This window comes from Phyllobates terribilis, unplaced genomic scaffold, assembly GCF_046119375.1.
Source record: "Phyllobates terribilis strain yellow unplaced genomic scaffold, ASM4611937v1 Scaffold_3__8_contigs__length_932513732, whole genome shotgun sequence".
Classification (NCBI taxonomy): domain Eukaryota; kingdom Metazoa; phylum Chordata; class Amphibia; order Anura; family Dendrobatidae; genus Phyllobates; species Phyllobates terribilis.
This window is the reverse complement of record NW_027362763.1, coordinates 527013917-527041037: the sequence shown is the minus strand read 5'-3', so window position 1 is coordinate 527041037 and position 27121 is coordinate 527013917. Positions and strand designations below refer to the sequence as shown.

Sequence of the window (27121 nt, the reverse complement as noted above, 5' to 3'; positions counted from 1 at the left end):
GGGGGGGTGTCCCGGTGGTGCGAGGCAGGAGCCATTTATCCCCTAGCGGTGGCCTTCAGGAAAATGTCGGTGGTGCAAGGCAGGAGCCATTGATCTCCTGGCAGTGGGCTTCAGAAAAATGGCAGCAGTGGCTGCGTATATGCAGATTGAGATCTGCGCCATGTTCCTAAAGCCCTACGCTCCTGCCTCACACCACTGACATTTTCCTGAAGCCCATGCCGGGAGATCAATGGCTCCTGCCTCACACTGCCTGGGCATACCCTCCTCCCAGCCCAGGGCCCATAGCATTGCCCCACTACTGCCGCTGTCGGCTTCCTGAAGCGGTGACCCTGCCTCCTATGACCCTACTCCATTGCCGCCCCCTCCCGGTAAACTAAATTTGGACTATAAGATGGACCCACATTTTAACATTAAAAAATAATTTTTTCCCATTTTCCTTCTCTAAATTTGGGGTGCGTGTTATGATCCGGTGAGTCTTATAGTCTGAAAAATACGGCACTCAATCCATCGTTCAGCCAACAGCCATCTATTGCATATGGAGCTCTTTATATGTAAAGACAACTTTAGAATAAAGAGAATTTAGTTTCATTAGTTCTGATTCTACTTACAAATCTGATCTATAATCAATCATATACCTTAAATGAAATTATCTATTATTACTGGTAATTTATCCAGGGCTGAAATTTAGTCTAGTTATTCTACAATATGCACCCAAAATAATTGTGTTTCACATAAAATTTTGCGACTTCAAAGTGTTTCATGACATATTTCTGGTATAATCGCTTTGATGAATCGGGCCTGAATGTGCAGAATTCCTAGGGTTAAGTGCTCATCTATTATTATTATTTTTTTTTTTTGCTTCTTTTTCATTCTGATATGAAGACATTACCACAGGAGGTACATGTACTGGTCTCTTTTGGGTCTCTCTTTTTTTGTGATTTTATTTAGGGTGCGTACAGACACATCTTACCCTTCTGTAGTGTTATTATATTGTAGGAGCGCTAGTGTTCATTTGTAAACACATTTAAGGACACATCCACAGAGAATCCTTAAAATTTATCAATAAATAAAAATGCCCATATCGCTCAAATTGTATTTAAAGACAACACAGAAAAAACTGAATATTTAGGGAAGGTACGGGAATAAAATAAGCACAAAATCTGGCCACTTTGTACCTGGTGACAAGTACTATTCCACAATAGTCATTACATAGGGTAATTGTAATAAATGTATAATTATTACAATGTTTGTATTTCAGCTTCTCATCTTCATGATCAGGATTTCATTATTTTATGATGAATTTATCGTTTTTAAATGTTTTCAATCAATTAACCATCAGCAAGCAGACAATGTAGATACAGTATGTCAGGTTGCACTATATAGTTTCATTTTCTGCTAATACTATAGGTATTCCTTTTTCCAGAGAAATGATGATATCTAATACTCCTGCTGACACAGGCTATTCTCTTCCAAATGTCGACATCATGGAGTATAGAGTTAGACTAAAAGGTTTATTAATATATTTGAGGAAAGTGCAATAATGCTATACATAGCAAATTTTTATAGATCTAGTTTTTCAACATATTCACTTACATAGGTAGTGACTTATAGGTCAAGTTCAAATGACCATATTTTTGGTCCAATTGCTTTCCTTAGAAAAAAAAAACCTGAGCAATGTTATTTAATGGTTCAGATGTGGTTTTTTTTTCATGGATCGAATCTATGCGTCAAAAAAATTGCAGCATGCGCTGTTTTTTTTTTTCCCATTTCATGTTTTTTTTTTTTTTTTTGTGCAGGTGAGTTTTATTTTAACATATGAATAACTTTAAACTTGTCAAATATCTGTTTTTGATTAACTAAACTGTCATTCACATCCATAGGATAAATCTTCCCATGAGGAGATCGTCTGTAATTTCGTCAAGATAAAAATACTTAATCATAGTATTTTACGGTTTCTGACATTAAAGACAAATTAGAATTCAGATTTCATGTTTCTAGTACAAAGCACAAACAATAAATCTGATTGATTGATTGACTGATTCTTGAGGCTAACAAACTTCCATAGGATAAGGATAAATGTTTTCAGCAGAGAAGTTTCATATAAAAATTATACTTGTAGCATGTGTATCCTACAAACAATTCTTATTCAATATACAGTGTTTCTCCGAAAATAAGACAGGGTTTTATATAATTTTTTGCTCCAAAAGATGGGTTACGGTTACGGCTTATTTTCAGGGAATGTCTTATTATTTCCATGGGCAACAATCCAGATTTATTCTTGAACAAAAGAAAATCAACATTTATTCAAATATAATCCATTCATCACACACACAATGCACATGCACATGTACATACACACATTGTACATGCACATGTATACACAGACTGCACATACACATGTAAATATACAAACACTGCACAAAAAGTACATAGCAGCCTATCTTCTCTTCAGTTCCTCTAGATCCTGCAGTTAACGGACATTTGGTGACATCAATCATGGTCCCATGATCGTGATGTCACTAATGGTCCTTGAGCGGTGTAAACCTCAGAATTGAAATGCTAGGGGCCCCTAAGAGAGTGAGGGCCCCGGGAAACTTTTCCAGAAACATTTTAGTGTCACCTATTTGCAAGGCTTGTTAAAGGGTTGATATTGACTTTTAGGATTGCCACTTCCAATAGGTAGAACTAGAGTTCAAGTCCTCTTCCTCTCTGAAGGGGCAATTTGCAAATTAAATTTCCAAGAGCAGCACTGCAAGGCTTATAAGCCTCCTCAAATTGGCTTGCCAGGCCAGGCATGTCACTCTCCACAAGGAGAAACATTACCCCTTAGATGCCAGTCTTAAGCCTCTCACCTAGCCAAATCAGATCTCATGCTTTGCACTGACGAGGGGCAATACCCCAAAAAACATGGTCTGCAAATGGAGATTCTGGTCTTGGCTTTTATCCTAAGTCAGGTGACAAGGCTCGTTAAAGGGTCGATATTGATTTTTAGGATTGCTACTTCTAATAGGTTGCACTAGAGTTCAAGTCCTCTTCCTTTCTGAATATGCAATTTTCACAGATAATCAATGTCATTCACTTTTCCTGTCAGTGGTTTTAGTGTTCTGATAAATCAGTAACTACTTTTGATAGTTCTACTTTAAAAAAGGTTCTCTGTGTATATGTATTTATTTGTAAAAATATAGCAATTATAGCAGTTATAACAATACAGTTGAGTACTACCATGACTGAGTCAAATGGGCAACTTGATAAAAACAAGGAAAATACTATAATGTTACAATGTTCTTTAACCCTTGAGAACACTATAACATTATGCACAATTTTAAAGCCAGACACAAAATAGAAACAAAAATAACAATAAGCTGTGGCAACAGCGTCTAGTCTAATTGTGAGTGGTTTCTAATTATCATCTGGTAGTTCTGTCTATAAAGTAGAAAAATGGGATGATAAATAAAACAAAAATAGCAGGAAAAAAAAGTTAAAAGGTTTTCCAGTTTTACAAAAGTGGCGACTGAATGATTTCATATAAAAACACACTCACCTAGGCAGGTACGCTGCCGACTTTTCGCTGCTGTTTCAATTGATGTTTTGGCTGCAGCAGTGATATCACAGCTGCAGAGCACATCACTGCTGCAGCCAATCACTGATCTCAGCAGTCATCTACATGAGCAGAGCTGCTGAGCTCAGTCATGGGCACTGCAGCGATGATGTTCCTGTAGTTGTGATGATGTTCCTGTAGTTGTCATGTTGCAGAGAAAGGCCACGACCCCATTATCAGTATTTGGTCAGTATTCAGTCAGTATTTTTTCTCAGGAGTGGGAGCCAAACCAGGAGTGGGTGATAAATGTAGATTTGGTTACTCGTTTCTATTATACCTTTTCTCTGATTGTTCCTCACTTGATTTTGGCTCCCACTCCTGAGAAAAAATACTGACCGAATACTGACCAAATATTGACCAAATACTGATAGTGGGGCCATAGCCAAACACAAAGACCAGAGCAGCCGCTGAAAGCTGGCACTTGAACTGGGAAGATTGAGTGCTATCAGTGTTTGTTGTTTTACAGCTATGCAATTGTTTGGGCACTATTATTGTGAAAGTGGAAAACTCTTTTAAATAGGTATTCCAGTCTACAGAATCTCCCCATTATCCCCTGGTTAAAAGACTATGACCACAAGGAATTGAATAGAGCAACCTCTGGGACCAACACATTATCTAACAATTTAGGTGATAATTGTTCTTGAATACTCCTTAAAATTTCATTATTGGGTTTATATCTTGGGAAGTGACTTAAATCTTTTTTTATGCACACCAATCCAAGGTTCAGAATAGTTAATCTGGTCCTAAAAAATCCTTCAATTATAATGTTTTAGAATGAAGAAATCAATATCTTTAGGAACGGCAATAGACAAACAATCGCTGAGTACTCTACACAGTAATATAAGCTACTGCTACACCACAAAGAAGCCAGGAAAAATACTCTAAATTTTCGCTAACATTTTCAGCATTTATATTGTAGAACATGCTTAAAATGTAAGTATTTTCATTACATAAATATATAGATAAAAATATAAACAACAGTTCTGCAAAATTCAACCTATACACTCCTAGACGTAGTATGTATGTGATTGACTAGGTGTTTCCATGTTTCCAGCATCACCTAAGAATTAAAAAGTACTATTAATTTTGCATAAGTCGCCTATTTCAGCTGAAAGTTAGAGAATAACTATTCCTTCTGATGTGTAACAGGTGACAAGTTGGCAATATTGTTCCTGTAAAGTGTTTCTGCTTTTATCTCCTCCCGTCTTCTCCATCCCAGTCTCGTATTAATTGTAAAAGCCATTAACACCATTAACATGCCTGGTGTGAGTTACATTTCAAAGCATGTGCGCCTAGCCCATATGCCATACGCCCAGGTCTTTTCTGCCTCTGTTTTCTTTCACACTCATGGTCCTTGGATATGATTTTCTCGTGAAAGCACACCACCTCCTCACAAATCACTTTTGTACTCCATCTGCTCCATCGTGAAGTATTTTAAAGACAGTTACCTGGAATTCTGAGGCTCAGGAACATCTGATTCTGTGCACGATTTCTTAATCTGCAAAAGTGAAAAGGCTTATTATTTTATACTATATTATATATGTGTTCAATACCAATACAAAATGAATATATCAGAGTTTTATCAACAAAACCATAGTATTCTCAGATTTTTTTGTATTTTCAATCAAGTATTATAGATTTCCTATGAATGCATGACACCTCTCCTCTGGAAATAGGATCCTCCTTCCCAGGATTAAAAAAGTTGGGCACTACTTTAGACTACCCCCCCAATGTAATCCCCCGGGGAGCCTAAGACTTTTTGTAAATACCTTCCGTTGCAGATATTGCCTGTGAGCGGTGCTATCGGTGGCAGGTCACAGGCATCACGTGACCCTGCGCTGACGTCACGACAAGTGAGGCGTGACTCAGCGCTGGGATCCCCGCAGTGGCTGCTGGGGTAACCCCCCGCATCGCACCCAGCATCCACCGCGCGCTTTCCCAATGAATGGGCAGAGGCAGAGTGCACGGTGGATGCCGAGTGTGACGCGGGGGTGTAACCCCGCCCACAGCCTGGTATCCATCGTGGAACGCAGAAGACAGAGACCCCTGGCTGCTGCCAGCACTTGTCGTGACATCAGCGGATGTTAAAGCCGGCAGTAGCCGGGAGTCACATGATGTCTGTGAGCGGCCAGTGATAGCGCTGCTCACAGGCATTATCTGCAACGGAAGGTATTTACAAAAAGTGTTAGGGACCCCGGGGGGATACATTGGGGGGGTAGTCTAAAGTAGTGGACAACCCCTTTAATGGAAACTCCAGTCATTAGTTCCCCATTATGCCATACCCTGACACTAGGGTACAATTATTTGTGGTGGGAGAATCCCTTTATATTCAAGTTTTTAAAAAGTTTTAAGTAGCTTTGTATTTTCATAATACTAATAACATGTATTCACAGACGGAAGCAAATTTTGACATTTCAGATATCTGAGCACTGCTTATCCTAAGAACAGGAAAATTATCCGAGAAGAAAATGAAGACTACACTAAACGGATTTGTCTGTTGACTTACTGCTAAAGTTTCCAATCATAAACACTTAATTCAGACCACTGCCATCATACAGTGGAAACCTATGAGAGGTACAGCCTGCGGCCTTCTATTGGTACATACATTGTTCTGAATAAATATATTGTGCTAATGCGTTGTGCTTATGTAGTAATCATTAACCATTGCATAAAAATAGAGATTATTATTTACATTAAAGTACCATTAAAAAAGCTATCTAACTTGCACAAATTTTTTAAAAAGGCCCCCACCGCCCCATCACAGGGTGCTCTTGTAGTTTCCATCACCACAGGAAGTGACTTCATCCTTTTCTTTGGTCAACTGACTGTTAATACGTGTTATTGGTTACAGCCAACAGGTGACCAAAGAAAGAGGTGCTATCGCTTCCTGTTTAGATGGGAACAGGCGCGAGCAAGGTCAAAGTCACAGAGTATTCCTTCTATTATTTTATACATCCTCTGTCTTTTCTAAAATTCTTTTGTAAGTTGCTCAAGCTGTTTAAAGCCAAGGCACTGTACATATAATAGAGGTTTATCTACATCATGGCTTCTTAAAGCTAATCTGTCTTGTAGAAAATGTTGCAGTATGATGTTATAGAGGAGGAGGAGCAGATCAGATTTACATACATTTTTGTGGGGAAAGTTTCAGCTAAACTTGCATTTTGTTAATTGAAATCCCTGATGTAAGTATGCATATGAGTCCAGTGGGCGGGACTATTTAATGACTGACCATCTTCCCTTTATTACTTTGAACGCAGAGATAGCAGCCAGTCACTAGAATGACCACCCTCTGGACTAATATGGTTAAAAAGATGAGAGATTTCAATGAATAAGATACAAGTTCTACTGAATCTTTTCCAGCTAAAATACATATTATTCCGCTAAGCTTCTCCTTCCTATACCATACTGTCCACAGATCGGGCTAACATGTACAACATGAAAGATCCTCTTTAAGCTATATATACTGGGACCTCACAAACTGACTAAGATAATGTCGGAGTCTCACCATCAGTAGTGAAAATTCATGCTCCGATTAAACATTTTAAACTTTCCATTTTTTACTTCTTGAACCTAGTATAACATTAAAATAAATGCAGAAAGAGTCAATATAATTAGCAAACTGGAGATTGCTGCAGCATAATAGAACAGCATATGATCAAGTCTAAGATATCTGCCTTCTCATCTGTTCCTCAAAAGGGCATCTCACTGGTGAGGCCAGCATCACAGTTTGAAAAGCATTGATACACATCATATTAGACAAAAACTGATATAATTAACATGAAATAAATTATGATAGGTAGGTACAGAGGGACAGAGGATCATTAAAATCTAAAGAGATGAGGCAGTGAATAAAAAAAAGGATTCTGTAAGTGAGGGTAGAAGTTATTCATATGGTCGTGTAGGGTAAGTAAAAGTATTTTTGTTAACTGGAAGTTTAAGGAGTAAATTGTAGAAATGTTGTTAACCTAGAAGTAAGAGAAGGTGGTAATGGCCTAGATGTGTGGTTTGAACGAAGAGATGGAATCAAAATGTTATTCTAAGATACAAGACTTGAGACTGGGAAAGGTATGATGCAGTGGTGTACAGGGGCGGAACTACCGCCCGTGCAGCCGGTTCATTGAACGGGGGCCCCGAGGGAGAGGGGGCCCCTCCAGCCTCCAGCAGGGCCGCCATCAGGGCATGTCTGCCCTGACTCCAGTGTGGGGCCCAGCCGGTAGGGGCCCCCTTGGAGCCCCGTTGGGGGCCCCCTCTTGTGAGTCTCTCTCCTCATGGGGCCCCCGGCCCCATGCTAAGCGCCGGGTCCGGGACATCTCAGCGCTGCGCTGCGCTCCTGCGGCAGCGCCTTCATGATTCCCCTGATTTCCGGTCATGTGACGGCGCCGTCACATGGCCGGAAGTCAGGAGAACCTAGTGTCAGCGATTTGGACGAGCGCCAGGATTCTGCAGGGATCGCATGGGGGTAAGTATAACAAGTTTTGTTTTTTTCAAAATACAATTTACTAGGAGTGGGGGGAATGGGAGGTGTGTGTGTGTGTGTGTGTGTGTGTGTGTGTGTGTGTGTGTGTGTGTGTGTGTGTGTGTGAGTGAGATAAGAGATGCACATGGGGGGGGAGATGATAAAAGATGCACATGGGGTGGGGGGAGATGATAAAAGATGCACATGGGGTGGGGGGGATGAGAGAGGTGCACATGTGGGGGGGGGATAAGAGATGCACATGGGGGGGAGATAAGAGATGCACATGGGGGGGAGATAAGAGATGCACATGGGGGGGAGATAAGAGATGCACATGGGGGGAGATAAGAGATGCACATGGGGGGAGATAAGAGATGCACATGGCGGGGGACTAGAGAGGTGCACATGTGGGGGAGGGGGATGAGAGATGTGCACATGTGGGGGGGATGAGAGATGCACATGGGGGGGATGAGAGATGCACATGGGGGGGATGAGAGAGGGGCACATGTGGGGGAGGGGGATGAGAGAGGGGCACATGTGGGGGGGATGAGAGATGCACATGGGGGGGATGAGAGAGGGGCACATGTGGGGGATGAGAGAGGGGCACATGTGGGGGAGGGGGATGAGAGATGTGCACATGTGGGGGGGATGAGAGATGCACATGGGGGGGATGAGAGATGCACATGGGGGGGATGAGAGAGGGGCACATGTGGGGGAGGGGGATGAGAGAGGGGCACATGTGGGGGAGGGGGATGAGAGAGGGGCACATGTGGGGGAGGGGGATGAGAGATGTGCACATGGGGGGGTGGTGAGAGCTGCTCATGGGGGGGTGAGAGCTGCACATGGGGGAATTGGGAGAAAATGAGCTGCACATGGGGGAATTAGGAGTAGGGGGATAATGAGCTGCACATAATGAATGTGGGGTGGGGGAGAGTAAATGATAAATGACGATGGGGTGGGGAGAGCACGGACATGATATAATGAATTGGGGCAGGGGGTGCATGTAAATAATGAATGCGGGGAGCAGGAAGTATAGAGTAGAGGTTCTAATTAAATTATATATTAAGTGCCTATTTACAGTTAATGGGGGCACCGTGGTGGATTACAATTTATATTTGGAATGGTAGGTTGCATAATAACTAACCATATATTGATGGTGGATGCACGTCTGTATTCAGCTGCGTAATGTAGAAGTTGGGGAATGTGCTCTAGATAACTGTGTTATTTTATGCAGAGACGAGTCCTGGCTGGAAGACGTGATGGCGGTCTGTGCTGGATGAAGGAGGAAAGCGTAGCTGAAGGACTTCACCTAGAGACGTCACCAGTGAGTCAGTGCATTACATGTACACTTACACTATATACTATGTACCGGGCTCCTGTGTATAATGTCACTGGTGATCACTGTATTACCTGTACACTATATACAGAGCTCCTGTGTATAATGTCACTGGTGATCACTGTATTACCTGTACACTGACACTATATACAGAGCTCCTGTGTATAATGTCACTGGTGATCACTGTATTACCTGTACACTGACAATATATACAGAGCTCCTGTGTATAATGTCACTGGTGATCCCTGTATTACCTGTACACTATATACAGAGCTCCTGTGTATAATGTCACTGGTGATCCCTGTATTACCTGTACACTATATACAGAGCTCCTGTGTATAATGTCACTGGTGATCACTGTATTACCTGTACACTGACACTATATACAGAGCTCCTGTGTATAATGTCACTGGTGATCACTGTATTACCTGTACACTGACAATATATACAGAGCTCCTGTGTATAATGTCACTGGTGATCCATGTATTACCTGTACACTATATACAGAGCTCCTGTGTATAATGTCACTGGTGATCCCTGTATTACCTGTACACTATATACAGAGCTCCTGTGTATAATGTCACTGGTGATCACTGTATTACCTGTACACTGACACTATATACAGAGCTCCTGTGTATAATGTCACTGGTGATCACTAGATTACCTGGACACTTACATTATACATACCATGTATAGAGCTCCTGTGTATAATGACACTTATGGTAATATTAGTAATGTGGTGGTAATATTAGTAATGTGGTGGTAATATGTGGTCTGGTCATGGTGTGGCAGTTTTTCTCCCTTCTGTGTGGTATTATTCGGTCACTATGTTGTGGTAATATGTGGTCTGGTGATGGTGTGGCGGTATTCCCTGTATGTGGTATTATTGGTCATTTAAAAAAAAAATGTATATGACACATTCCCTTAAAGAAAACTAAATAAAAATATATCTAAAAAGAGTATTGGATATTTTAAGAAAATTTTAATAGGTTAGAGTAGGGCCCGGCCAGAAGAGTCTACCTTATCGTAGTGGCAGCTTTAAAAATCTTTTGGCCAAAACAAAAGCTGTTGGCTATGTATGTGGCACCGTCATATGGCCGAACGTCAGGAGAGCCTGGTGGCAGCGACGTGGACGAGTGCCAGGATTCTGCAGGGATCGCATGGGGGTAAGTATAACAAGTTTTATTTTTCTTAAATACAATTAATTAACTAGGAGTGGGGGGGATGAGAGATGCACATGAGGGGGGGTGAGAGATGCACATGAGGGGGGGTGAGAGATGCACATGGGGGGGGTGAGAGATGCACATGGGGGGGATGAGAGATGCACATGGGTGGGATGAGAGATGCACATGGGGGGGATGAGAGATGCACATGGGGGGGTGAGAGATGCACATGGGGGGGTGAGAGACGCACATGGGGGGGTGAGAGATGCACATGGGGGGGTGAGAGATGCACGGGGGGGATGAGAGATGCACGGGGGGGATGAGAGATGCATCGGGGGGGTGAGCTGCACATGGGGGGCATGAGAGCTGCACATGGGGGGGTTATGTTTACATAACTTTGTTGCCTTATGAAGCGCAGGGGGGGGGGCCCCCAAAAATTTCTTGCACAGGGGCCCACTACAGTCTGTGTCCGCCCCTGGTGGTGTACCACTAATAACGGTAGCCCATGCGGCTGCTATGGAGCGGCCCTTGATTCATAATGCATATTCAGTTGAATTCAGTGGTGGAACAGAGAGCCACCATTGAGCCTATGAATCTGAGGCTCAACACAGCAGATGAAATAAAGATATTAGAATGTGCCTGCTGCGTGAAGCGTCAGTCCAAATGCTGTACAGAGCAAGATTAGGTGAGTAATGTTATTTTTAATGTTGTTGGTATTGGAAACTGGACCATCACTGTCTTTGGGTGGCTGTAGTTACAATGATACTGTGTGTTGGGGTGTTTGGGGCCATGATACTATATGTGGGGTACTATTGGAAGCTATCATACTGTGTGTAGAAGGCTGAGGCAGTCACCATACTGTCACGCCAGGTGTGAGTGCAGCACAGAGTCATGCCAGGAGTGAGTGCAACACAGAGGGGAAAGGGAAAGGGAGCACAGACACTAGGGAAAGGGGGACGAGGTGACCTCCCAATCTGGACTAGCGTCACCCAGTCTCCCCCTAACATCCCTATACAGCCTCCGCAGCTGTTGCTGATCACGTGCCTCACACTACTATCCCTGGCGTAAGGCTATAGCTGGGACTGGAAGAAGATGAGCACTAGTCAACCTCCGCTAGCACTCTAAAGACAGATGGGGAAGACAACCCAGGGGAATAACAACTTAGCTTTAGAAAAACTCCAATAGGGCACATGGCCTCAAGACTCCAGAAAGGACGTGATGCTTTTTCAGCCAAGTTCCAAGTAGAAATGAGTATAACCGGCAACGCCCACCTAGACAAACCAGGTATATATAAAACCCAGACTAAAGGGAGATAGTCGCTGGGTCCTAAACACAGCCTCCTATCTAGACAGCTCTCTGCATTGCCAAACATAGATATCTCCTGCAAACCACTGCAGGTGACTGCCTGTCACCTCTGACACACCCGTGACAGTATCCCCCCCCTCTACAAGTGGCCTCCGGACACTCAGGACTGGGTTTCTCAGGAAAAGAGATGTGAAAAGAGCGAACCAATCTGCGAGCGTTCACCTCTGACGCTGAAACTCACGTCCTCTCCTCCGGACCATAGCCTTTCCAGTGCACCAAGTATTGCAGAGAACGACGTTGGAGACGAGAATCTACTATCCTCGAAATCTCGAACTCCAAATTACCATCAACCATTACTGGGGGTGGTGGTAGAGGTGAGGGCTCAAGAGGTTCTACATACCTTTTGAGTAAGGACCTGTGGAACACATTGTGAACCTTAAGGGCCCGAGGAAGTTCAAGACGAAACACTGCTGGGTTAATGTTGGTGGTAATTTTGTAGGGACCAATAAACCTAGGTCCCAGTTTCCAAGAAGGAACTTTCAATCTTATATTCTTGGTAGACAACCACACAAAGTCATTCACATTCAGGTCCGGACCTTGCAAGCGTTTTCTGTCAGCCATACGTTTATACCTTTCACCCATGGTCTTCAAATTACACAGAACACCATGCCACACTGAGGAGAGCGACGAAGCAAACCGTTCTTCTTCAGGAACTCCTAAAGCTCCTCCCCCACTGAAAGTACCAAACTGTAGATGATAATTGTATGCACTGAAAAACGGTGACCTGCCAGTGGGTTCTTGACAATTATTATTGATGGCAAATTCTGCCAGCGGTAAGTAGGATGCCCAATCCTCCTGATTTTAGGAGACGAAACACCTGAGGTATGTCTCCAAGTTCTGATTGACCCACTAGGTCTGACCATTCGACTGAGGGTGGAAGGCAGAGGAAAAGGACAGCTGCACCCCCAGTCATGAACAGAATGCCTTCCAGAATTTGGAAACAAACTGGGTCTCCCGATCAGACACCACATCGGAGGGAACCCCTTGAAGCTTCACAATCTCATTTATGAACACCTGAGCAAGAGTCTTAGCATTGGGAAGTGCAGGTAAAGCGATGAAGTGAACCATTTTACTGAACCTATCTACTACTACCAAAACCACCCCATGGCCTGCTAGGGATAGGTAGCGGAAGAAGAGTACCAGAAGGATGGGTGTGCGAAACCTTAGAACGAGCTCAAATACTACAAGCAGCTACGTGTTTGATTACATCCCGATGCAACCCCGGCCACCAAAAACGACGAGAGAAGAGGTCCGCGGTTGCCTTACCACCTGGATGCCCAGAAAGCACAGAGTTATGATGTTCCTTGATTACTTTACGGCGCTGATCAGGTGGTACAAATAACTTTCCTGAAAGGCAGGAGGCAGGGGCGTCTCCCTGAGCCTCCAGCACCTCACCCTCTAGTTCAGGAAAAAGAGCCAAAATAATTATCCCTTTCTGTAATATCGGGGCAGGGTTCTCATGGTTACCACCACCAGGGAAGCTCCGGGACAAAGCATCAGCCTTGACATTTTTTTACCCCTGGACGAAAAGTGACAAAATTGAACCTAGTAAAAAACAGGGACCATCTGGCTTGCCTAGGGTTGAGACGTTTAGCTGACTGGAGATATGGCAGGTTCTTATGGTCAGTAATAACAGTAATAGGATGGACAGCCCCATCCAACCAGTGTCGCCATTCCTCGATGCCAATTTGATCGCCAAAAGTTCCCTATTACCCACGTCATAATTTTTCTCAGATGAAGATAATTTTTTAGAAAAGAAGGCACATTTACCAGGGGACGAACCCTTAGACAACACAGCCTCAACCCCGACATCCAAAGCATCGACCTCCACAATAAAGGGTTGAGAAATATCGGGTTGACTGAGAATATTTGCAGTGGCAAAATGATTCTTTAAGGAAGAAAAAGCCTGGAGGGTAGCCTCCGACCAGTTGTAAAAATCAGACCCCTTCTTAGTCATGTCAGTAAGGGGTTTCACTACCCCAGAGTAATTTTCGATGAATTTCCTGTAAAAATTAGTAAATCCCAGAAAATGTTGTAGGGCCTTCAGGTTCTCGGGACGTTCCCAGTCAAGGACTGCACAGATCTTCTCTGGATCCATCTGAAAACTTGAAGATGACAACAAGTACTACAAAAACTGCACCTCCTGAACAGCAAAAACACATTTCTCTAGTTTGGCATAAAGTTTGTTATCCCTTAATATCTGGAGCACCTGCTTAACATGCCCCCGATGGGTCTTAAAATCAGGTGAATAAACCAAAATATCGTTCAGATAGACCAACACAAACCTCCTTACCAAATGATGAAAAATATAATTTATGAAATGCTGGAATACCGCAGGTGCATTGGTCAAACCAAAAGGCATAACCAGACTCTCGAAATGACCTTCCGGGGTATTGAACGCTGTCTTCCATTCGTCCCCCTCTCTGATTCTAACCAGATTGTAGGCTCCCCTTAAATCCAACTTGGAGAATACCTTAGCTCCCACAACCTGGCTGAACAAATCAGGAATCAGAGGAAGAGGGTATGGATCAAGGATGGTAATTTGATTTAATTATCGGAAATCTAAACAGGGACGTAGACCGTCATCTTTTTTCTTCAAAAAAAGCAAAACCCTGCCGCCACGGGCGTAGATGAGGGTCTGTTATGTCCCTTCTCCAGACTTTCCACAATGAAAACCTTCATGGCTTGTCTCTCAGGGCCAGAAAGATTAGTCTGGACTTTGGTAGTTTAGCTCCGGGGGTTAGGTTAATAGGACAGTCATAAGCACGATGAGGAGGCAAATCCTGACACCCCTTTTCAGAAAAAACATCCTCAAAACCAGACAGAAAAGCAGGCAGTATCCCCGTAGAGACAGCAAGCAGCAATAGAAACATTCAGACAGTTCTCATGGCAGTAATCTCCCCATTCAGTAATCTCCCCGGTTTGCCAATCCACCAATGGATTATGTTTAACAAGCCAGGGGATACCTAAAACAATCGGAGTAGGGAGATTTTCCAAAACATAGCAAGGGATGATTTCACAATGAACTGACGCCACCCTCAGTTTTACATTATGTACAATCTGAGTAAATGCTTTCTGTGCAAGTGGCGCCGAGTCAATGGCGAAGATGGGAATAGGTTCAACTAAAGCACAGCAAGCAATACCATGAGTTTTCACAAACTCAGCATTAACCATGCTGACTCCGGCTCCACTGTCAACAAACACTGAAATTTTATCGATTTTGCTCTCTAGCACCACCTCTGCTGTCAGGACAAAGCGGGAACTGCAGTTTGGCCACAAATGCACCCCTTGTTTATCCAGCTCCAGACTACCGAGAGTTAAACGAGTCTCCTTTTGTTTAGAAATTGAAGGACAGGTCCCAACAAAGTGTCCCTTTTTCCCACAAAAAACATACGCCTCTTTTCTTGTGAATCTCTGGGGAGATGTATGTTGTAGAGACACCCCCTAACTGCATAGGATCCTCCACCTCCCCCCAGTACTGGTTCACCCCCAGACCGCTCTCTTGGCAAAGGTACACAACCCCGACAAGAAGGCCCCTGAGAAGAAGGTTGCACCCGTCTATCCCGAAGGCGCCTATCCAGACATATGGCCGAAGACATGGCAGCCTCCAAGGACTGAGTGGTATCATATACAGCCAAGCCATCTTTCAACTTTTCAGTAAGCCCCTCACAAAATTGACTTTTAAAGGGCTGAGTCATTCCATTTGGAATCAGTTGCCCATCTACGGAATTCCGAACTGTACGTTTCCACTGACCGAATCCCCTGCTGAAGGCTACGTAGCTTAGACTCAGCCAAGGCGACTGTCTCAAGTTAAAGGGCTAGATGGAGAAGAACAGGTACTCCAGAACAGAACCTTGAGGACATGGACAAGATAATTTGGTGACATAAGGAGATTTAGAAAGGGCCAAGTCTCTGTTACCAAGGATGAGTCAGTTTGCAAAAGGAAGGAGTAATCAACTGTGCTAAAGGGGGAGGACATGTCTAGAAGGAGGTGGACAAAGCAATATGGTAAAACTTTGACAGTGATCAGATCATTTTAGTGACTTTGGCTCAAGAGGTTTCCATAATGTAATGGGTTTGGGAGCTCAAAAAGTTGAAAGTCGAGTTAAATGAGAAGTGGATAGCACAGTTCAAAGTGGATATGTTGCCTTGGTGCGAATTGGAATAAAATCTCTTTTTTATGGAAGTTTCCCCCTATTGATAAAGTTACAAAGATAAACTATTGTAAAAAAGGCATAAACTCCCACACCACCTATTGAAATCTTATGTGGGAAAAAGAAAATGAATGTCATTTATATTTATAAATTTACAGGATGCATATTCATAAAGTGTTTTTTTTGTTTACTTGTAATAACTGAAAATAAAAGTACAAAAGTAAAAGTATAGGAATAAAATTCTATTTGTATTAAAGAAATAGAAGAAAAATCTGTCATCCCCTGGGATGTATATAACATATTAATATAAGCATACAGGTGATAGAAAGGTTAAAATAGTCCTACCTGTATGCCTTATATTAATGGTCTTGTTGTTGTGAAATAGTATTTTATATCTTTATGGTAATGATTTCTTCCAGGCCCCAGGATGTAGTGGAACTGGAAGAAATCCCCGCCTCCTCTCTTCATGGGACTTCTATGGGAGGAAGTCGCCAGTGCCTGCGCAGAAGATCACGGAATACACTATTCCGTGATCTTCTGCACAGGCGCCGGTGATTCACTGTGATTTCATCCCACAGAAGACAGGAAGAGGTACAGATCGTGGAGGGAGTCCAGGGCACAGGCACGGAATTCCAGCGCCGCAACTGCATGTCACAGGGCACTGTGACGAGAAGGGGAGGGGGGTCGCATTACAATGAAGAGAGGAGGCGGGGATTTTTTCCAGGCCCCCTACGTTCCGAGGCCTGGAAGAAATCATTAGCATAAAGATGTAAAATACGATTTCACAACAAGACCATTAATATGAGGCATACAGGTGGGACTAGTTTAACATTTCTATCACCTGTATGCCCATATTAATAGGTTATATATGTTCCAGGGAGTGAAATATTCCCTTTAAATACAGATTGTAATGTAACAAAATAGGTAAAATGCAAAGGGTGTGGATACTTTTGCAAGACACTGTATACATACATACTTCACCCGCTGTGTGTATGTGTGTGTATGTAAGTATTGAACACGTCACCAATTTTCTAAGTAAATAAATTTATAAAGGTGCTATGGACATGAAATTCTCACCAGATGTTGGTAACAAGCCATCCAATCCACACAGACAAAGAAATCAAACCATAGATATCCAGAAATTAAGTTGTGTGTAATAATGAGAAATGACACAGGGAAAAGTATTGAACACATGAAGAAAGAGAAGTGCAAAAAGCCATGGAAAGTCATTATACCAGTAATTAGAAAGCAGTCCTGCCACTTAGTGAAAAATAGTATCAGCTTGTTAAACTGATGGCCTATAAAAAGGTGTCTCATTACCCAGGTGCCACACAAAAAACATCTCCTGATGTGTACAACTAGCAAGCTGTCTCAAGACCTTCACAACCCTATTGTTGAAAAACATACTGATGGCATTGACTACAGAAGAATTTCTAAACTACTGAAGGTTCCAATGAGCACAGATAGGACCATAAACCGGAAGTGGAAATAACATAATTTCACCATAAACTAGCTACGACCTGGTGCTCACTGCAATATTTCAGACAGAGGAGTGAAAAGTATTATCAGAAAAGTTGTGCAAGAGCCAAAAACTATCTGTGGAGAGCTACAGAAAGACTCGGAATCAGCAGGTACAATTATTTCAAAGAAAACAATAAGTAATGCACTCAACCTCCATGGCCTATATGAATGCTATCCACACATTACTCCATTGCTGAACAAAAAGCATGTTCAAGCACATTTAAAGTTTGTTCAACAACAATTAGACAAGACTGTAAAACACTATGAGAATATAGTCTGGTCAGATGATACCAAAATTAAACTCTTTGGATTCCATAATGCTCCCCATGTTTGGAGGCCAAAAAACACTGCATATCACCCCAAAACATCATTCCAACAGTGAGGTTTAGAGGTGGGAACATCATGGTGTGGGGCTGTATTTCAGCATACGGCATGGACAAATGTACCAAGACATTCTTGATAAAAATCTGTTGCCATCTACAAGGATGATGAAGACTGAACAAGGGTGGACATTTCAGCAAAAAAATGATCCCAAACACACAGCCAAGGAAGCTCTCAATTGGTTTCAAAGAAAGACAGCAAAGCTGCTAGAATGGCCCAACTAATCACCTGACCAGAATCCAATAGAATATTTATGGAAAGAACTAAAGCTCTGAGCTCATAGAAGGAGCCCACAGAACCTTTAGGATTTGAAGAGTATTTGTGTTAAAGAATGGGCCAAAATCACACCTGGGCAATGCATGCGACTAGTTTCTCCACAGAGGAGACGTCTTGAAGCTGTCATCACCAACAAAGGCTTTTGTATAAAGTATTAAATACATTTCCCTAAGTGTGTTCAATACTTTTTCTCTGTGTTATTTCTTATAATTACATATAACTTAATTCATGTACATCTATGGTTTTATTTCTTTGCCTGTGTGGATTGGATGGGTTGTTAACTGATATCTGGTGAGAATTTCATCCCAATAGCACCTTTAGAGATATGCTTAGAAAATTGGTGACGTGTTTAATACTTATTTCACCCTTTGTATATAGTAAATAGACACACACAAACATACATATATACACACATACACACACACATATACACACAGTATATATGCATGAATATACATTAAAATATATGTAAGAGCTACAGCCTGAATTGAATCATTACCTATTGTACACTGCTCAAAAAATAAAGGGAACACTTAAACAGCAGAATATAACTCCAAGTAAATCAAACTTCTGTGAAATCAAACTGTCCACTTAGGAAGCAAAACTGATTGACAATCAATTTCACATGCTGTTGTGCAAATGAAATAGACAATAGATGGAAATTATTGGCAATTATCAAGACACCCACAATAAAGGAGTGGTTCTGCAGGTGGGGACCATAGACCACATCTAAGTACCAATGCTTTCTGGCTGATGTTTTGGTCACTTTTGAAAGTTGGTTGTGCTTTCACACTCGTGATAGCATGAGACGGACTCTACAACTCACAGAAGTTGCTCAGGTAGTGTAGCTCATCCAGGATGGAACGTCAATGCGAGAAGTGGCAAGAAGGTTTTCTGTATCTGTTAGGGTAGTGTCCAGAGGCTGGAGGCACAACTAGGAGACAGGCCAGTACACCAGGAGACGTGGAGGGGGCCTTAGGAGGGCAACAACCCAGCAGCAGGACCACTACCTCCACCTTTGTGAAAGGAGGAACAGGAGGAGCACTGCCAGAGCCCTGCAAAATGACCTCCAGCAGGCCACAAATGTGCATGTGTCTGCACAAACAATTAGAAACCGACTCCATGAGGGTGGTATGAGGGCCCGACGTCCACAGATGGGGGTTGTGCTCACAGCCCAACACCATGCAGGACGCTTGGCATTTGCCACAGAAAACCAGAATTGGCAACGTCGACACTGGCGCCATGTGCTCTTCACAGATGAAAGCAGGTTCACACTGAGCACATGTGACAGACATGACAGAGTCTGGAGACGCCATGGAGAGCGTAGCCTGACTGCCATTAGGTACAGAGATGAGATCCTCAGACCCCTTGTGAGACCATATGCTGGTGCGGTTGGCCCTGGGTTCCTCCTAATACAGGACAATGCCAGACCTCATGTGGCTGGAGTGTATCAGCAGTTCCGGCAAGATGAAGGCATTGAAGCTATGGACTGGCCCGCCCGTTCCCCAGACCTGAATACGATTGAGCACATCTGGGACATCATGTCTCGCTCCATTCACCAACGTCACACTGCACCACAGACTGTCCAAGAGTTGGCGGATGCTTTAGTCCTGGTCTGGGAGGAGATCCCACAGGAGACCATCAGCAACCTCATCAGGAGCATGCCCAGGCGTTGTAGGGTGGTCATACAGGAACATGGAGGCCACACACAATACTGAGCCTCATTTTGACTTGTTTTAAGGACATTACATCAAAGTTGGATCAGCCTGTAGTGTGTTTTTCCACTTTAATTTTGGGGGTGACTTCAAATCGAGGCCTCCATTGGTTAATAAATTTGATTTCCATTGATGATTTTTGTGTGATTTTCTTGTCAGCACAAAGTATTCAATGAGAATATTTCATTCATTCAGATCTAGGATGTGTTATTTGAGTGTTCCCTTTATTTTTTTGAGCAGTGAATATACTATTTATACTCCTGGGGGTTCGTACATGAGAGTTAAAAGTAGTATAATGGGACTGAAAATTAACATTCTATTTGGCCTCACTCACTAATGAAATGGCTGATTGTAAACTACAAGAAACAATATTAAATATGATTTGCTAAAGATTTAATATCCTTTTAATATGCCAAATTAACATTTTTTAATAATGGTGGATTTAAAGGGAACCTGCCACCAGATTTGTCTCATTGTCCCATATGAGATCAGAACAGTATCTTTCATCCCTCATATACAGTGGGGGAAATAAGAATTTGATCCCTTGCTGTTTTTGTAAGTTTTCCCACTGACAAAGACATGAACAGTCTATAATTTTAAGGGTAGGTTAATTTTAACATTGAGAGATAGAATATGTAAAGAAAAGTCAAGAAAATCACATTGTATGAATTAGATACTTTTTTTGCATTTTGCAGTGAGAAATACGTATTTGATCCCACTGGCAAACAACACTTAACCCTTGGCAAGAACAGCAGTCAGAAGATTTTTGTAGTTGATGATGGGGTTTGCGCACATGTCAGACTCAGGAGGAATTTTGTTCCCCTCCTCTTTCCAGATCATCTCTAAATCATTAAGATTTTGAGTCTGTCACTTGGCAACTTGGAGCTTCAACTCCCTCCATAAGTTTTCTATGGGATCAAGGTATGGAGACTGGCTAGGCCACTCCATGACTTTACTGTGCTTCTTTTTGAGCCACTCCTTTGTTGCCTTGGCTGTATGTTTTGGGTCATTGTCTTGCTGGAAGACCCAGCCATGACCCATCTTCAATGCTCTTACTGAGGGAAGGAGGTTGTTGGCCAAAATCTTGTGATATATGACCTCATCCATCTTCCCTTCAGTACAATGCAGTCATCATGTCCGCTTTGCATAAAAGCACCCCCAAAGTATAATGTTTCCCCCACCATGCTTCACGGTTGGGTCGATATTCTTAGGGTTGTACTCATCCTTCTTCTTCCTCCAAACACAGGGAGTTGAGTTAATGCCAAAGAGCTCAATTTTTGTCTCATCTGACCACAGCGCCTTCTGCCAATAACTCACAGAATCATCCAGGTGTTCATTGGCAAACTTCAGACGGGCCTACACATATGCCTTCTTGAGCAGGGGGACCTTGCGGGCACTGCAGGATTTTAAACCTTTAAGGAGTAATGTGTTACCAATGGTTTTCTTGGTGACTGTGGTCCCAGCTACCTGGAGATCATTAACAATTTCCCCACCTTCCTCATGATCAAGGATATCCCGCGAGGTGAGATTTTGCATGGTGCCTCAGATCGATGTCGATTGACAGGAATTTTGTATTTCTTCCATTTTCTTACTATTGCATCAACAGTTGTCTTATTCTCACCCAGGGTCTTACTTATGGTTTTGTAGCCTATTCCAGCTTTATGCAGGTCTATGATCTTGTCTCTGACATCCTTAGAAAGCTCTTTGGTCTTGCCCATGTTGTAGAGGTTAGAGTCTGACTGATTAATTGAGTCTGTGGACAGGAGTCTTTTACACAGGTGACTATGTAAGACAGGTGTCTAATGCAGATAACGACTTGAATAGGAGCATCTAACTGGTCTGTTGGAGCCTGAACTCAATAGTTTGTAGAGGATCAAATACGTATTTCTCACTGAAAAATGCAAAAAAAATTATCTAAATTATACAATGTGATTTTCTTGATTTTTTTTGGATATTTTATCTCTCAATATTAAAATTAACCTACCCTTAAAATTATAGACTGTTCATGTCTTTGTCTGTGGGGAAACTTACAAAAACAGCAAGGGATCAAATCCTTATTTCCCCCACAGTACAGCATTCCAATATGCTGTATATATGCCCCCAATCCGGCCTGGATAAAAAAAAAACACCTTTTATTATACTTATTATACTCACCTATGTGGTGGTCAGGTACAATCCACCCACTCGCGATCCACACACTGCAGTTAACATGTTAAATGCCACTACAATCTCCAATAGCTGCATTTAACTCGCCCAAACCAGATGAGCTTCATTAGCTCCGCCCATGTCACATGATCACCGGGCGCCAATGGGTTGGCATGACAAATCGGGGTCTGCAGAAGGCCCCTGTGGTTGTCATTGCCGAACTGCTGTGAGCACCGCCCAGTGTCCGGCGCTCATAGCAGATGAGAATTTTTGTTACGCGTCGCAGCTAAGCAGCGAAGCAGGTAGAAAGTAAGAAAAAAAAGTATTTAAAAATATTAAAAAAATTAAAATCAATCTAAAAAGTTCAAATCACCCCCCCTTTGCACCATTCAAAATTTAACAATTTAAAAAAAATCAAAAATACACATTTTTGGTATCGCCGAGTTCAGAAACACCCGATCTATCAAAATATTAAAGAATTAATCTTATCGGTAAATGGCGTAATGAGAAAAAAAAAATCAAAATGCCAGAATTACGTTTTTTTGATCGCTGCAACATTAAAATAAAATGCAATAATGGGCTATCAAAACATTGTATCTATCCCAAAATGGTATCTATAAAAATGTCAGCTTGGTGTGCAAAAAAAATAAGTTCTCACCGAGCCCCAGATCCCAAAACATGGAGACGCTACAGTTCTAGGAAAATGGTGCCATTTTTTGTTTTGGACAAACTTTGGATTTTTTTTTCACCACTTAAATAAAAAAGGACCTATACATGTTTGGTATCTAAAAACTTGTAATGACCTGGAGAATCATAATGGCAGGTCAGTTTTAGCATTTAGTGAACATGGTAAAAAAACAAAAGCAAAAAACAATTGTGGAATTGCAATTTTTTTGCAATTTCATCGCACTTGGAATTTTTTTCCCATTTTCCAGTACACTATATGGCAAAATAAATTGTGACAATCAAAAGTACAACTTGTCCCACAAAAAATGAGCCCCCACATATCCATATTGACGAAAAAATAAAGTTATGGCTCTGGGAAGAAGGGGAGCAAAAAACAAAAACGGAAAAACCCAAGGCTGTAAAAGGGGTTAAGCTGAGGTTTGGCCTCTCCATGATTCTTTCTGTAATGAGGGAAGTCTTTACTATATGTATATATGTATATATATATATATAAATATATATATATATATATATATATATATACACACACATACATACATATATACACACACACAAACACACATATATGGTATATATATACAGTACAGACCAAAAGTTTGGACACACCTTCTCATTTAAAGTCTTTTCTGTATTTTCATGACTATGAAAATTGTACATTCACACTGAAGGCATCAAAACTATGAATTAACACATGTGGAATTATATATTTGACAAAAAAGTGTGAAACAACTGAAAATATGTCTTATATTCTAGGTTCTTCAAAGTAGCCACCTTTTGCTTTGATGACTGCTTTGCACACTCTTGGCATTCTCTTGATGAGCTTCAACAGGTAGTCACCGGAAATGGTTTTCACTTCACAGGTGTGCCCTGTCAGGTTTAATAAGTGCGATTTCTTGCCTTATAAATGCGGTTGGGAGTATCAGTTGTGTTGTGCAGAAGTCTGGTGGATACACAGCTGATAGTCCTACTGAATAGACTGTTAGAATTTGTATTATGGCAAGAAAAAAGCAGCTAAGTAAAGAAAAACGAGTGGCCATCATTGCTTTAAGAAATGAAGGTCAGTCAGTCCGAAAAATTGGGAAAACTTTGAAAGTGTCCCCAAGTGCAATTTCAAAAACCATCAAGCGCTACAAAGAAACTGGCTCACATGAGGACCGCCCAAGGAAAGGAAGACCAAGAGTCACCTCTGCTTCTGAGGATAAGTTTATCCGAGTCACCAGCCTCAGAAATTGCAGGTTAACAGCAGCTCAGATTAGAGACCAGGTCAATGCCACACAGAGTTCTAGCAGCATACACATCTCTTCAACAACTGTTAAGAGGAGACTTTGTGCAGCAGGCCTTCATGTAAAATAGCTGCTAGTAAACCACTACTAAGGACAGGCAACAAGCAGAAGAGACAAGTTTGGGCTAAAGAACACAAGGAATGGACATTAGACCAGTGGAAATCTGTGCTTTGGTCTGATGAGTCCAAATTTGAGATCTTTGGTTCCAACCACCATGTCTTTGTGTGACGCAGAAAAGGTGAACGGATGGACTCTACATGCCTGGTTCCCACCGTGAAGCATGGAGGAGGAGGTGTGATAGTGTGGGGGTGCTTGGCTGGTGACACTGTTGGGGATTTATTCAAAATTGAAGGCATACTGAACCAGCATGGCTACCACAGCATCTTGCAGCGGCATGCTATTCCATCCGGTTTGCGTTTAGTTGAACCATCATTTATTTTTCAACAGGACAATGACCCCAAACACACCTCCAGGCTGTGTAAGGGCTATTTGACCAAGAAGGAGAGTGATGGGGTGCTACGCCTGATGAACTGGCCTCCACAGTCACCAGACCTGAACCCAATCGAGATGGTTTGGGGTGAGCTGGACCGCAGAGTGAAGGCAAAAGGGCCACCAAGTGCTAAGCATCTCTGGGAACTCCTTCAAGATTGTTGGAATACCATTTCCGGTGATCACCTCTTGAAGCTCATCAAGAGAATGCCAAGAGTGTGCAAAGCAGTCATCAAAGCAAAAGGTGGCTACTTTGAAGAACCTAGACAATAAGACATATTTTCAGTTGTTTCACACTTTTTTGTTAAGTATATAATTCCACATGTGTTAATTCATAGTTTTGATGCATTCAGTGTGTGTACAATTTTCACAGTCATGAAAATACATAAAAATCTTTAAATGAGAAGGTGTGTCCAAGCTTTTGGTCTGTACTATATATATATATATATATATACGTATATATATATATATATATATATATATATATACACATACACACACATACTGTATATATGGCATGCATATATATATATATATATATATGTATTTATATACACACACACACATACATATACATATATATACACATACATTTGAAACTAGAAATTTACATACACTATATAAAAATCTATAACTCAATATATTTAAAATATATAATCAATTAGGATTAACATAATTTTTAATATTTGCCAGAATAATGAGAGAAAGAGAATGTTTTAAGGCATTTTTATTACTTACTGCAAAGTCAAAAGTTTACATACACTAAGATTACTATGCCTTTAAACAATTCTGGACTGCCCATATGATGATGTCATGTGTTTGGAAGCTTCTGATAGATTTTTTGGCAACATCTGAGTTAGTTACAGACACACTTGTGGATGTATTTTAATGCACACCTGAAACACACTACTTCTTTGTGTAGCATCAAGGGAAAGTCTAAAGAAATCAGCCAAAATGGTAACAAAGTGGCTTAAGGATAACAAAGTCAATGTTTTGGAGTGGCCATCACAAAGCCCTTATCTCAATCCAATTGAAAATTTATGGGCAAAGCTGAAAAGGCAGGTGCGAGCAAGGCGACCTACAAACCTGGATCAGTTACACCAGTTTTGTCAGGAGGAATGGGCCCAAATTCTGACCAACTATTGTGAGAAGCTTGTGGAAGGATATCCCAAAGGTTTGACCCAAGTCATTCAGTTTAAGGGCAATGGTACCAAATACTAATGAAATGTATGTAAACTCTTGACTTTGCAGTAAGTAATAAAAATGCCTTAACACGTTCTCTCTCTCTCATTATTCTGCCATTTGGCAAATATTAAAAATGATGGTAATCTTAATTGATCTAAAACGGGAAAGGTTTATTCTAATTTCTTGTTAGATATTGAGAAAAATATGCATATGTGTCTTTTTATATAGTGTATGTAAACTTCTGATTTCAATTGTAAATATACGCACATACATAAAAAAAATGTTTAATATAATACATATATATTATATAGAATATGCATATAACCAATAAAACAGAAGCACTACCAGTGGGGTACAAGGCTATTGATGTACAGTTACTGTTCTCCACAGTGAAGCTGTCATAGGGTATTCAGTGTTGTGAATAATTAACTTTTTACTTAAGGTCAGGCATCGGGTTTCTTTTTGATTACTTTTCTTATCCCGTAGGTTAATTTTCTATTGATTTACATAACATGTATATGCAGTATGTCATTGGTACTTGGGGTACCTTAATGTTTCATAATTGAAACAATTTCTAATGATATAATACATCAAAATAATAGCCTCATAGCTGTAAAGGCTTCTTTCAGGCATGGAAGTGTTCTGACAATACCTTCTCTATTTAGTATTTAAATTGTCTCTCAGGGAACCGCTCCAGCAAACATAAGCTGTTTAATAATGATCAACTTTTACATTTACAATATAAAGAAAATAATCTGTTTACGTTAGTTTTTGGCATAATCTGAAGTCCAAAAAAATTGCAAATTTAAAAAAAAATAGCGTGCAAAGTTGCAAGTTGCACATTTTTTTCATTTTTACATACAGCTTGTGGCCATTACATTAACAAGTGGAAGCCAAGTCCAACTTTTAAACAGATTTATTTGACATACATTTGCACAAGAAAATGTTGCAAATCTATATATATAATCATCTAATTCTGTCTGTTTGTCTGTGATGGGAATCTCGCGTCGCTGATTGGTCGCGCCAGCCCCCTGCGACCAATCAGCGACAGGCACAGTCCGGCCGCGAATTGGCGCGGGATTTGAATCACGCTTCGTTGATTGGTCTGCCCACAACCTGTCACTCACCATGGAACGCGGAACAGGAGACCCCTGGCTGCAGCTGCAAATAGTCGTGACGTAAGTGGAAGCAAGAGCCGGCTGCAGCCAGGGGTCACGTGCTGCCTGTGCGCAGTCAGCGATAGCGCCGCGCACAGGCAGTATTGGCAACATGAGGTATTTACGAAATTCATTAGGGGCCCCGGGGGGATACATTGGGGGGTTAATTTAAAGTAGTGGACAACCCCTTTAAACCCCGCTTCGCTGATTGGT

At 41.6% G+C, this 27121-nt stretch overlaps 1 protein-coding gene across 10 annotated transcripts in view; it reads right to left on the bottom strand.

Annotated features, from left to right (window-relative positions):
• EYA4 (EYA transcriptional coactivator and phosphatase 4) overlaps positions 1–27121 on the bottom strand; it is a 563063-nt gene that overhangs the window by 220034 nt on the left and 315908 nt on the right. For all 10 annotated transcript variants that reach the window (XM_073671270.1, XM_073671274.1, XM_073671277.1 and 7 more), the window contains one exon: positions 5047–5096. In XM_073671270.1, coding sequence (XP_073527371.1) covers positions 5047–5096 — 50 coding nt within the window. The remainder of the gene's footprint in view (positions 1–5046; positions 5097–27121) is intronic.